The sequence below is a fragment of the Ambystoma mexicanum genome, chromosome 13 (assembly GCF_040938575.1).
Source record: "Ambystoma mexicanum isolate Mex_15411 chromosome 13, UKY_AmexF1_1, whole genome shotgun sequence".
Classification (NCBI taxonomy): domain Eukaryota; kingdom Metazoa; phylum Chordata; class Amphibia; order Caudata; family Ambystomatidae; genus Ambystoma; species Ambystoma mexicanum.
In genome coordinates, this window is record NC_090938.1 from 50,975,625 (window position 1) to 50,987,786 (window position 12,162).

The 12,162-nt window shown below is 46.9% G+C and overlaps 1 protein-coding gene across 1 annotated transcript in view; it reads left to right on the forward strand.

The window, feature by feature from the left end:
- The first annotated feature begins 3,163 nt into the window (after positions 1–3,163).
- LOC138520829 (uncharacterized) overlaps positions 3,164–12,162 on the forward strand; it is a 48,896-nt gene continuing 39,897 nt past the window's right edge. The window contains exon 1 of the mRNA XM_069633173.1: positions 3,164–3,322. Within this exon, the coding sequence (XP_069489274.1) occupies positions 3,250–3,322 (73 nt within the window). The 5' untranslated portion in view covers positions 3,164–3,249. The remainder of the gene's footprint in view (positions 3,323–12,162) is intronic.

The window sequence follows — 12,162 nt, forward strand, 5'->3', positions numbered from 1 at the left end:
AACTTTGGTTCCCAAGGGCGTTCAACCTACCAGCGCCTTGAGATCATACCAATGGTACATAAGGCGCTATATAAATGCAAAGTAACATAGCATAACATAAGCTGGTGGCACTGGGGCTTTTCAACGCGATTGCATTGCAGGGCCAACAACAACTAACTAAAGGAAGGAGGGGAAAGAGAACATGAGAGAGAGAGGGAGGGAGAGGGAGAGAGAGAAAGAGAGAGGGAACGAGAGCGAGAGAGAGAAAGAGAGAGGGAGCGAGAGAGAGGTAGAGAGAGAGAGAGAGGAGGAAGCAGGTAAAGGGGGTGTATAGAGGTGAGGGAACATGCTAAGGCGTGTAGTTGGCTTGCAAGACAGCTTTGACACCACATGGTCCGATATGAGCAACTTGACTCCCAGCAGCAGTGGGAGTCGAGCCATTCAGACCCGCATCACATCGTTTTTTGGTAAAACCACTGACCTTGTACATTGATTACCGCCTGTTTCCATTCGCTGCATGCACGTGCTTTGGCTGCATGCATGTGCTTTGGCTGCATCACCTGCATACACGGGAAGACACCGGGGCGTTAGGCTGCTGAAGACCAGACTTGCATGTTTATTTGAATGAAAATGCATTTTCAGAAACGTCTACATGTTTGGGGGTGGGGGGACGGTGTAGCCACCTTCAGGACAGCTTCCATGACAGATGCATGTTGATTTAGTGCTTAAGACCCGGTACAATGTTGGAATGCTGGCGGCCATTGTGCACAATGATTCACAGAGGGCATTAAGCACCGTATAAAGCGTGGCGTGTCTCTCCTGTCTCTCAAAGCTCAGTGCCTACCCAAGCCAACATATCCCAAGGCAGTGTCCGCTGCACCTTTCTGAGCGCTCTCTACAACTGTTTAGGTTTATTTGTATTCTGTGTATGTGATGAAGCCATATTATAATGGCATTGCAGTCCTGGGAGAGAGGACTTTCAAAGGTGTTATCGCCCCCTTTTGCGGGTTAATGCACCCTGAACTACCAAAGGGCCGTAACTTGGTTGTGGGCCGATGTCAACCCCTCTCCCTAAGGCCGGGATCCATAATTAGAACAGCCCATACACACATAGATACCCCACTATCTGAAAGTGCTCTTTCGACCTCTCCAGCTACGAAAATGAAACCAACCACATTCAAGTATTACGAGTTTATGGCTTCCACATTTAAAATACCCACATGCTAGGGTTTGCCTTTTAATAATGTGGCGAGCCTAGTGCCCACTCCTATAACATCTCGTCTGTTTATCTCAACAGACCCCACAAGATACTTCCTGCTTTGGAATATCTCGTCCTGATGAAGGCCACACCATCAGAGCTCATCCTAGCTCACCTTCTGGCCGAAACACTGTTGTGTTGACTGTTATATTGTCTGCGTTGTCCTTGTTCAACCCCTCATTGTTTTGATGCATATGTGCTGATCATTACATGCTATCAACTCACTAAATCCATTGGTCTCCTTCCCAAGGACCCCTCAGTGGATGCGTAAGCATTGGAAAGACGCTACAAATATTTGACATTTGTCACTTACAAATTGGTCACTATGCCTGAAAAATGTGTAAATACTGTTTTATCTCGTGTAACTCCTAGTTAAGTGTATCTACAAACACTTAAACTGCAGTTTTATTAAAAAATCTGACTGCAGTACTCATAATTGTCTTGATACATTTTTGTCAGAATTAATTTACAGTAACGTGTACACACTTGCCAAGGTGTAACCCCCATAGGAGTGTGTTGACCCTTCGTTCATCAGCCAGGTATCCCATGACCTTGCTCATTTTTGCTCTTTAATACGAGCCTAGGCTAGCCATGGCAGCGCGTGTCCTCCTGGGGGAAACGCCCCGGAAAGAAATTATGCTGCGGCGGCGAGCGTTATTAGCGAGTCAGTGCTGGTACAGCGGGCCGGTAAGTTCCAATGAAAAGCATGGCTGCATTAAGACCCGAGTCACCACGTAAATAAAGCGGCTTCCCCCGCTGCCCCCTAGAATGTGCTTACTGTTGGACTGTAGCGTATGGCCTAGGCAAAGGGGTGGTTTCTGCTATCTGTCTGCCCACTAGCAATTCCCTAGGCAGCTAGCCAGTGTTGACTCATCCTAGCACCGGCCAGCTCGTGACAGGATGTGTGTGCTTGGCAGGCTGGGCAGCTCCTGGCATGATGTGTGTGCTTGGCAGGCTGGGCAGCTCGTGACATGATGTGTGTGCTTGCGAGCTCATGACACGATGTGTGTGCTTGGTAGGGTGGGCTGTGGGCAGCCCGTGCCATGATGTGTGTGCTTGGCAACTCGTGACATGATGTATGAGATTGGTAGGGTGGGCAGCTCGTGGCATGATGTACGTGATTGCCAGGTTGGACAGCTCGTGGTATGAAGTGTGTGCTTGGCAGACTGGGCAGCCCGTGCCATGATGTCTGTGCTTGTCAGCTCGTGACATGATGTGTGTGCTCGGTAGGGTGGGAAGCGCGTGGCTTGATGTGTGTGCTTGGCAGCTCGTGACATGATGTGTGAGCTTGGCAGGCTGGGCAACTCGTGACATGATGTGTGTGCTTGGCAGGCTGGGCAGCACGTGCCATGATGTCTGTGCTTGTCAGCTCGTGACATGATGTGTGTGCTTGGTAGGGTGGGCAGCCAGTGCCATGATGTACGTGATTGCCAGGCTGGACAGCTCGTGGTATGATGTGTGTGCTTGGCAGGCTGGGCAACTCGTGGCATGATGTGTGTGCTCAGTAGGGTGGGAAGCGCTTTGCTTGATGTGTGTGCTTGGCAGCTCGTGACATGATGTGTGTGCTTGGCAGGCTGGGCAGCTCGTGACATGATGTGTGTGCTTGGCAAGCTGGGCAGCCCGTGCCATGATGTCTGTGCTTGTCAGCTCGTGACATGATGTGTGTGCTTGGCAGGCTGGGCAGACAATGGGTTACTGCCCCATAGCTTGCCTGTGCTTTCCTGATGTCAGCATGAGACGTGGCAAGTTCCCCGATTCAGCAAATCTTACCCACAGCAGAGCCATTTCCGATTCTCTCACAAGAGGAAGTGCCATGCACCCAAAGTCAGACAGCAGCACTGCCACTCGTCTCGTTTGACATCTGCTTTGTGGCCTTTGTCTGATATCGTAGTTGATCCTTTAGCATCATTTACCTTTTTGGAACCCAGGAGTTCTGAGCCAGCCCAGAACCCAGCCCTGGGCTTTGCGTTGACGGCAGTGGAGAAGCCGCGGGCTCTCTCGTCTCCTCCTGCATGGCAGTATTGGGGGAATCCATTGGCAACGCCCACTTCCAAAGACCGGAGACTGTGACAATAGTATGTGCAGGTAACAGAAGCAAAAGGGGCGCGCATGAGCCGTCACTCGTACACACTCCTGTGTTATGAGGCTGAGCCGTCACTCGTACTCACTCACTCCTGTGTTCTGAGGATGAGCTGTCACCGATGCTCACTCCTGTGTTCTGAGGATGAGCCATCACTGATACTCAGGATTAGCCGTCACTGATATTCACTATTGTGTTCTGAGGATGAGCCATCACTGATACTCAGGATGAGTCGTCACCAATACTCACTCCTGTGTTCTGAGGATGAGCCGTCACTGATACTCAGGATTAGCCGTCACTGATATTCACTATTGTGTTGTGAGGAGGAGCCATCTCTGATACTCCTGTGTTCTGAGGATGAGCCATCACTGATACTCACTCTTGTGTCTCAGGATGAGCCGTCACTGATACTCACTCCTGTGTTCTCAGGATGAGCCGTCACTGATACTCCTGTGTCTCAGGATGAGCCGTCACTGATACTCCTGGGTCTCAGGATGAGCCGTCACTGATACTCACTCCTGTGTTCTGAAGATGAGCCATCTCTGATACTCACTCCTGTGTTCTGAGGATGAGCCATCACTGATACTCAGGATTAGCCATCACTGATACTCACTCCTGTGTTCTGAGGATGAGCCATCACTGATACTCAGGATGAGTCGTCACCAATACTCACTCCTGTGTTCTGAGGATGAGCCGTCACTGATACTCAGGATTAGCCGTCACTGATATTCACTATTGTGTTCTGAGGAGGAGCCATCTCTGATACTCCTGTGTTCTGAGGATGAGCCATCACTGATACTCACTCTTGTGTCTCAGGATGAGCCGTCACTGATACTCACTCCTGTGTTCTCAGGATGAGCCGTCACTGATACTCCTGTGTCTCAGGATGAGCCGTCACTGATACTCCTGTGTCTCAGGATGAGCCGTCACTGATACTCACTCCTGTGTTCTGAAGATGAGCCATCTCTGATACTCACTCCTGTGTTCTGAGGATGAGCCATCACTGATACTCAGGATTAGCCATCACTGATACTCACTCCTGTGTTCTGAGGATGAGCCGTCACTGATACTCAGGATTAGCCGTCACTGATACTCACTCCTGTGTTCTGAGGATGAGCCATCACTGATACTCAGGATTAGCCATCACTGATACTCACTCCTGTGTTCTGAGGATGAGCCGTCACTGATACTCAGGATTAGCCGTCACTGATACTCACTCCTGTGTTCTGAGGATGAGCCATCACTGATACTCAGGATTAGCTGTCACTGATACTCACTCCTGTGTTCTGAAGATGAGCCATCTCTGATACTCACTCCTGTGTTCTGAGTTTGAGCCATCACTGATACTCAGGATTAGCCGACACTGATACTCACTCCTGTGTTCTGAGGATGAGTCATCACTAATACTCACTCCTGTGTTCTGAGGATGAGCCGTCACTGATACTCAGGATTAGCCGTCACAGATACTCACTCCTGTGTTCTGAGGTTGAGTCGTCACTGATACTCACTTCTGTTTTCTGAGTTTGAGCCATCACTGATACTCAGGATTAGCTTTCACTGATACTCACTCCTGCGTTCTGAGGATGAGCCATCACTGATACTCAGGATTAGCCGTCACTGATACTCACTCCTGTGTTCTGAAGATGAGCCATCTCTGATACTCACTCCTGTGTTCTGAGTTTCAGCCATCACTGATACTCAGGATTAGCCGACACTGATACTCACTCCTGTGTTCTGAGGATGAGTCGTCACTGATACTCACTCCTGTGTTCTGAGGATGAGCCGTCACTGATACTCAGGATTAGCCATCACTGATACTCACTCCTGTGTTCTGAGGATGAGTCATCACCGATACTCACTCCTGTGTCTAAGGATGATTTGTCACTGATACTCACTCCTGTGTCTCAGGATGAGTCATCACCGATACTCACTCCTGTGTTCTGAGGATGAGCCATCACTGATACTCAGGATTAGCCATCTCTGATACTCACTCCTGTGTTCTGAGGATGAGCCATCACAGTGTACAGGAGGGGGAGTGACCTCTGACAGGCCCATAGGATCAGAGCTCACCCTCGAGTACTTTAAGACGAGATAGTTGCACCTTGAGGAGGATGGGGTGCAGGATTCTCTTACTCGAACACCAATCAATAGGGACAACTCAATGGTTTGGCAAAGGGAAGTCTGTTTAATGACAAGTACAAAAAATGGGGAAACATGGAAATCAACAGTGATGTGGTCGCCCGTCTCACTTTAACTCCCAACTATCTTCATTCGAACAGCAATAGTTATAGTAAACGTTCATCATCATTGACGTGTAACACTCAAAGGTTTGTCATACAATTCTATTGGTTGGAAAAGGTAACTTAAGTATAGGTGCTATATCTGTATATGGGGCCTCATTACGACCCAGGCGGTAAGGGGTTAACGGCGCCGTAAAAGGTGGCGGCGCCGTTAACCCCTTAACGCCTAATTACGAGGTCCCTTTGCGAGTTCCCACCTTAACGGCTGGTTTTACCAGCCGTTAAGGATTGGACCCGCAAAGGGACCTTGGAGGTAATTACGGTACTGCAATTTGCAGTACCGTAACTACCGCCTTCCCCATTTCCATTGAGCCCTATGGGGGCAAAAATGGGAATGGGGAAGGGCCAATGGTGAATGGGGAATTACCGCCTCGCCAACCTTGGAATGGGGCGGTAATTCCGCCATTCACCATGGCGGAATCGGTAAAATACCGGCGGCAACCCTGACGCTACTAGCGCCATGGTTACCGCACAGGTCGTAATGAGGCCCATGGTACTGGGGAATTAGGATTGGATAACTCTTATCGGGTGGGCGTCTACACCCTTCCCTCTTCATTTCTCGTGCAAACGTCACTACAAGTACAATGTCTCATTGGTTCTACTATCTATAGGACCTTAGATTATTTGGCCCACTGTGATTGGGCTGGCTACAACCTTAAGCATAAATCTCCACTTTAATTAGCAGCATGCAGAATGGTCACCCAGATGCAGTATGCCCCAAGATTCACCCTGCCTCCCTTCCATCAATTAGTACTTTAGGGCTATGTGTCAATTAATTGGCTGAGGTTGGCCTCGAAACTGTAGCTTCTTGTCAGGAAAAGTTATGGTATCTCCTGCTTTGGGTGAGATCAGACGTTGGTACCTCTTTGTGCTCGGCTGGTCACGTGTTAGCACACCGTGAATTGGCTTAGTTTTCCTTTTATTTGTGCATTTAATTCTCCGTTTCGGCCGCCACCTGCCCGGGCCCCCCTTATCTTGACCTTCACGGGGCAGGCTGCTCTGCTCTTAAGTTTCAATTCTCCAAAGTTACTATCCGCCTCCCTCTCTTGGTTTGACCTCGATTTCCTAGGCATGAGCTGTTTCTTGCTGAGTTTCGATTCTGCACTCTCTCCTGGCTTTGCGCTGGCATACAAATCTTGGCCTGTTCCACCCTTAGTAATCTGGGTTAATTCTGCTTTTGTATAAAGTGGATTTGCACTTATATAATGTGCTTCGTGGAGGTAGATATATAGTTGGCGCTTGCCGCTCTATTCTTCTACTAAGCATTGCAAGCCGCACTGTTTCTTAACTTCTTGTGTTCCAAGCCTATGTACAGGCGTTAGCTGGTTGAACACTTTCATCCTACTTTACAGTTACGTTTCTTTATATTTCAACATCGCCTCTTCTTCTAAGTCCATTACATCATTATTCATAACATTTCGTCTTTGTGTGTCATATTTTGGTTGTCGTTTCTTTCATCTGTGAGTCTGTCCGGGCCCTTGTGTCATCACCATTCGCCTTCAATTAAGGCCTTTTGAGTTTCTTCTGGGACAGTTTTCAAGTAGTCTTCATTTCTTGTCATTTGCTGGTAAGGTTGTCTCAATGGACACCTTACTGTCCATGGTTGTCTGGTTATTGACATCTCAATAGGTATTGCTCTTCTGATGGGCAGTGGGCAGAGCCCTAGTGCGGCTCTCTGCTGGTTTATTTGTTCGTCATACGTCACATATCTCGGTGTGTATGTTCCTGGTACTTCAAAATGGGTGGCTGGAGTGCAGGCCATATCTGGGACCTCCTCTACGTTCCCCCCTCTTTCCGGTTCATCGACCACTTCTACTTCCTTCTTTGGATGCATCTTACTTAGTTCTTCTGTATCTATTTCTTCGTCTTCTGGGCTTGTACATGATGGTGTGAAGGAAAGAGTCTTCAGAGTCTATATTTTTATCACTCCTTTCAGGCTTCCTGCTGTTTACACATGTTCGTCTTTATTCCAGGTCCTTAGCTGACATTGTCCATTTGGGCTGCAATAGATCCATTTTCCTTCATAATTTCTGCGTTTCCTGGGATACAGGAACTTTGTTCCTTCTGGCGCATATTTGCTGGCCTTCACAAAGTCTCTTATTTCTTTGTCAGTTAGGTCTCTGGGCTTCCATACTGGCTTGATATCGATCATAACCTTCATCCCTATGGCTTTCTTCGCAATTTCCTGGCATTGCAATATTATTGTTTTGATAACACAAAATCCTCATAGTATCATCAATAGCAGTGCTCCCAGGAACTTTAATATGTCTGCCATCCATTGTGGGACCCATGAGAATATTGATCCAAACCAGCTGTCATCATCAACTTCGTCAGTTTCGTCGATCATCTGGTTCTGCAGGTTTGTCAGCATACCTATGGCTTCTGTTTAAGTTCCATTTTCTTCATCATGAGAAGGCATAAATGTGCAACATGAGTCTAAGATTTTTGCACAAACACCTCCATCCATCGCTGTGATCATGTCAAGTACATATCTGTTCTGGAGAGTCATTAGGCGGCTTGCTCTTAATTCTTCTTGATCACATTGAATCCCTTTATTGTCGAGTTGATGGTCTGCAATCATTCCCATCTGGTTATTTGCAACCATTTAGTGTTTGCTCCAACCTGGAATCTTGGCATGATGATTGTTGTGAACACTGATGAGGTGAGGCTGAACAGCCTGTGTTCATATGGGATTGCATGGAATGCTTCTTCTGATTTGGCAGAGAAGTAATGCTTTCTCTTCATTCTGGATACCAATTCCACAGATCTCCTTTTCCTCATGTGAGCATCTGTTTCCGGGAAACTGTCAATATTAAGGTCACTTTTTGGGATCACTAGTGCTGGAACGTGGACGTTCACTATTGTGCATATGCCTCCCCAGTTTCTCGGCAGTTCTATGTATGCTTTGGATCCACACGCTCACTAATGATCCATAATTACTGCAGTTCCGTGAGTCATTCCTGGAGCTTCAAAAATGTGTCCGAAGTTCTGATTCTCTCCCATCTTTCTTGTGCCATTGTTTCTGAACCACAATTTCGGGCTTTCCAGTGGCACTATCTGCAGGGGTCCTCCTCTGTCTTCGATCCATGTCAGAAATCTTGTGAGTTTTGGCCATAGAGGTTTGCATAACCTTTGTGAGTTTTCTATTGCTTCCTTGCAGGCTCCAAGGACCATCCATGCTCGGCAGATCACCACTCCTTCTTTCCATTCGTCTGGTGAAAGCACTGTTCCCCAAATCTGCATCTGGCCTCTGTTCTTCCAAATTTGAGCCTCTTCTGGAGTTTTTCCTTGGATGTTCAGTCTCGAGTTTATTTCCCATCTTATTCCTGCTCTTTTAACTTCAAACTTCTCATACCTGATCAGGTGATTCCTAGTATGGGCTCTATTTCTCATCTTAATGTCCTGAACATAATCATCTTCATCGGGGTAATCTGTTTCAGTTGCCCATATCAGTGAGGCATCCCTCCCATGAACTGGCCTCTGGTGTTGCACATTGCTACATGTGACAGACAATGTGCTGTCGGGACATCTATTTCGACAGCCACGAAGATCTTGGATTTCCCCATGCTGTACGGTAGAAGTGCACAAACGAAGCATTCTCCTTCTGAAGTCGCCTTCCAACTTCTTTCATGTGCTGGTACTAAATGTTGTTCCCTGGATGTGCTGTGCTGTCCAGGTAGTCGTTCAGTTCATTGGTATCTTCATGCATGCTTCTCTTGATTCTTAGTGTCTTCCTGTAGTTTGCTATAACTACATCCCTAAATGCGTCTGTCTGGCTTTTTCTTGCTGGAGGACTCTCAGGCATTCTGGTCCACGGTGCAGGTCTCTTTATCTGCATCGATGAGGTAGATGGAGGTTTTGCAGTTCTCCCCTTCTCTTCTTGCATCCTTTTTCTGCCATCTATAAGTGCCTTTATCAACCACCAGACTGATGCTGGCCCAGTATATGGCTGTATCGTTGGCCTGGTACCTGTCTCTTGGGTTGGAACTTGTGTGCTTGTCACTACAGTCTCTGTGGTTTTATTTTCAGTTCGCCATGCAGTTTCCTCGCTTTAGCTATGTACGGGAATAATAAGTCTACTAACATTTGTGTCCTTGCGGAGAGTCCTTCTGCAGCCGCTTCTGTTTTCTTTAGAGTTTCTGATATAACTCCTTCTGTTGGTCTTTCTCTTAATTCTTCATATTTTCTCTCACTATCTCCTGTGAAGGTTTTTATGGTAGGCAGTTTCATCTTCTCTGTTGCTTTCATTTGAGGTTATGTGGTCATTGACACTAGGCCTGGTTCGTGTGCATTCAGTGTGTGTGTGCGTGTGGGTGTCAGTGCTTTGTCTTCATGTCTTTTGTGCCGACCCTGTTTCCGGCTTTCCTGCTAATTCGTTACTTCAAGTGTGTATGTGCCACTGCTAATTACATTAATTCTCAGGTCATTTACCTTACCATCAGATTTTCTCGGGACTGGAGTTACTATATAGGGTCTGGGTGCTTTTGTGGGACTCGTGCGTACATCATCAGGTGGGTGCACTGAAATTGGACCACTTCGTGCACCAATAAAAAATGCAGTTCTGATCGTCAATGACAGCAAAATAATGATAAACACAATGCATAAATACATTATAGTTCGGTAAGTAAGGCGGCATCATTTCCTTCCAGGGAAGTGGGGGCGCCCCTCTGCTTGTGGGAGGAACAGGTTACTGTTCTGGGCCACCATCTCGATCATTTACCAAGTGTCAGTGTTATTGTTTTCCTTCACTTAATATCGTTCTTTGCACAGTTTGTGTCATAAAGTGTAAAGTGCTTCACAAGTGTCCCCCTCTTGCGGAAGGTAATTGTCTCTTGATACAGGATACAGTTCCTTTGCTACTATGGGAAAAATAGATTAGATTAACACTTCAGTGAGATGCTTTTTACTGTGCATGTTCAGCGTACGTGAGCTCCCAGTCCACTCCTCTAATCTGCTTCAGCCCTGAGGACATGTTGGACACTAGTTAGTATGAAGAAATATGGGGAAAAATGACAACAAATACAACAAATAAGGTTCTTGACTCTGCTCCCTCGATCTTTCCCTCGGCGGAAAGTTTCTTCAGAATCTCCCCAGATAATCTCTCTGATGATTTGAAAGTTCCACTTGGAGGATGATTCCATGCAGGAGCATTCCCAATTGTGCGATATTTGCTGGGTCTCGGATGAATGTGGAGACGTCAATTCTGATAGGTCTCCCCACTATTCAGGAAGTCAGCCACTATGCAGAAAAAGATACTATGCACCAATCTGCTGTCTTCTAGTGAAAGGGACATTCGTCCTGTCTTTAATGGGTTTAGGATTATAAATTCTTTCCTTGACGTGAACAATGTTTGCACTGTCCGGACGCATGGAGTGCGACCAGTATACTAATCCTGTTTAACAGATTGCTCAAATGTTCAGTGTTTGCTGGATCTCGAATAAACGTCAGAGTGTCTGTTGTTCTACCGACAATACATGGACAATCTTCAATTATGCGAAAGAAAAGTGTATTGATGAGTTCATCTAGAATTGCCTGTGGTGGAAGCATTTGTGTCCTCTCACCGTACTCCGGGAGTACGATGAAGGCTTCTGCAATGACAGTAAGCAGGTGTCTGATTATTTTCTCATTCTCAGGATCTTGTAGAAGGTCTGTGACACTGGTGACCCTCCCTACCAGTGACGGATATGATACTAGTACTAAGTGGAAGTAAGTGAGCACGTCCTTCATAATGTCTCTACTGGGTGACACCATAAGTGCTGCCAAAAAAGGTCTTGGTACTGGATGTCTCAGGATACTGTATTTACTTTCAATGAAAGAGTTCTTGATCACAGTTTGTTATAGTCTTTTCCTCCACAAGGCTCAAGTGTGACTTGGTTCAAAGGTTCGTGTCAAAAATGTGCTGTGGCTTATATGCGCAATTTTCTTCTTCACCCTACAACTAGGATGCACAGCGTGTCTGTTTTTTTAATGTCCTTACCCCTTTTTTGCTTAGGGGAAATGTCCACGTTAAGCCACAATTGCAAAAGGGTTCTTTGTCTTGCTTTACTGCTCATGCTTCCTTCTTCCTCATCATGGATCTCGTCTGCACGTGCTGTGGTTCTTCCCCGTTGTCTGTAATCTCTTCACGGTGGGGTGCAGGCAGGGGACTTTCTCCGATATAGGGCTTAATGTCATTTAAAAAAATCCATGCTCTCCTGCCTTGCAGTTTCACAGCTGATGGAGTGCAGTCCTCCACGATGAAAGGACCATTGAATCTTGGCTTGTCCCACCTTTTCCTCGTGTGGTTTTTCACTAGAACAGTATCTCCAGGGAAGACGAGTGGAACACGTAGACCTTGAACTGGGTCTGTTGCAGCGTCTCCCTCTGTGTTTTGTTCTGTGCTGAACCCTTTTCGTCATCGTTGCAGTTGGTCTGAAATTACAGTAAGGCTGGATGTCATGCAGTTCAAATACTGTTGCATTTCGGATCCTAGGACCTCTCGGGTTGACTGGGCATCACATCTAGCTCTGTCTCGAGGGGTTAGGGGAGTCCTCATCCTTCTTCCT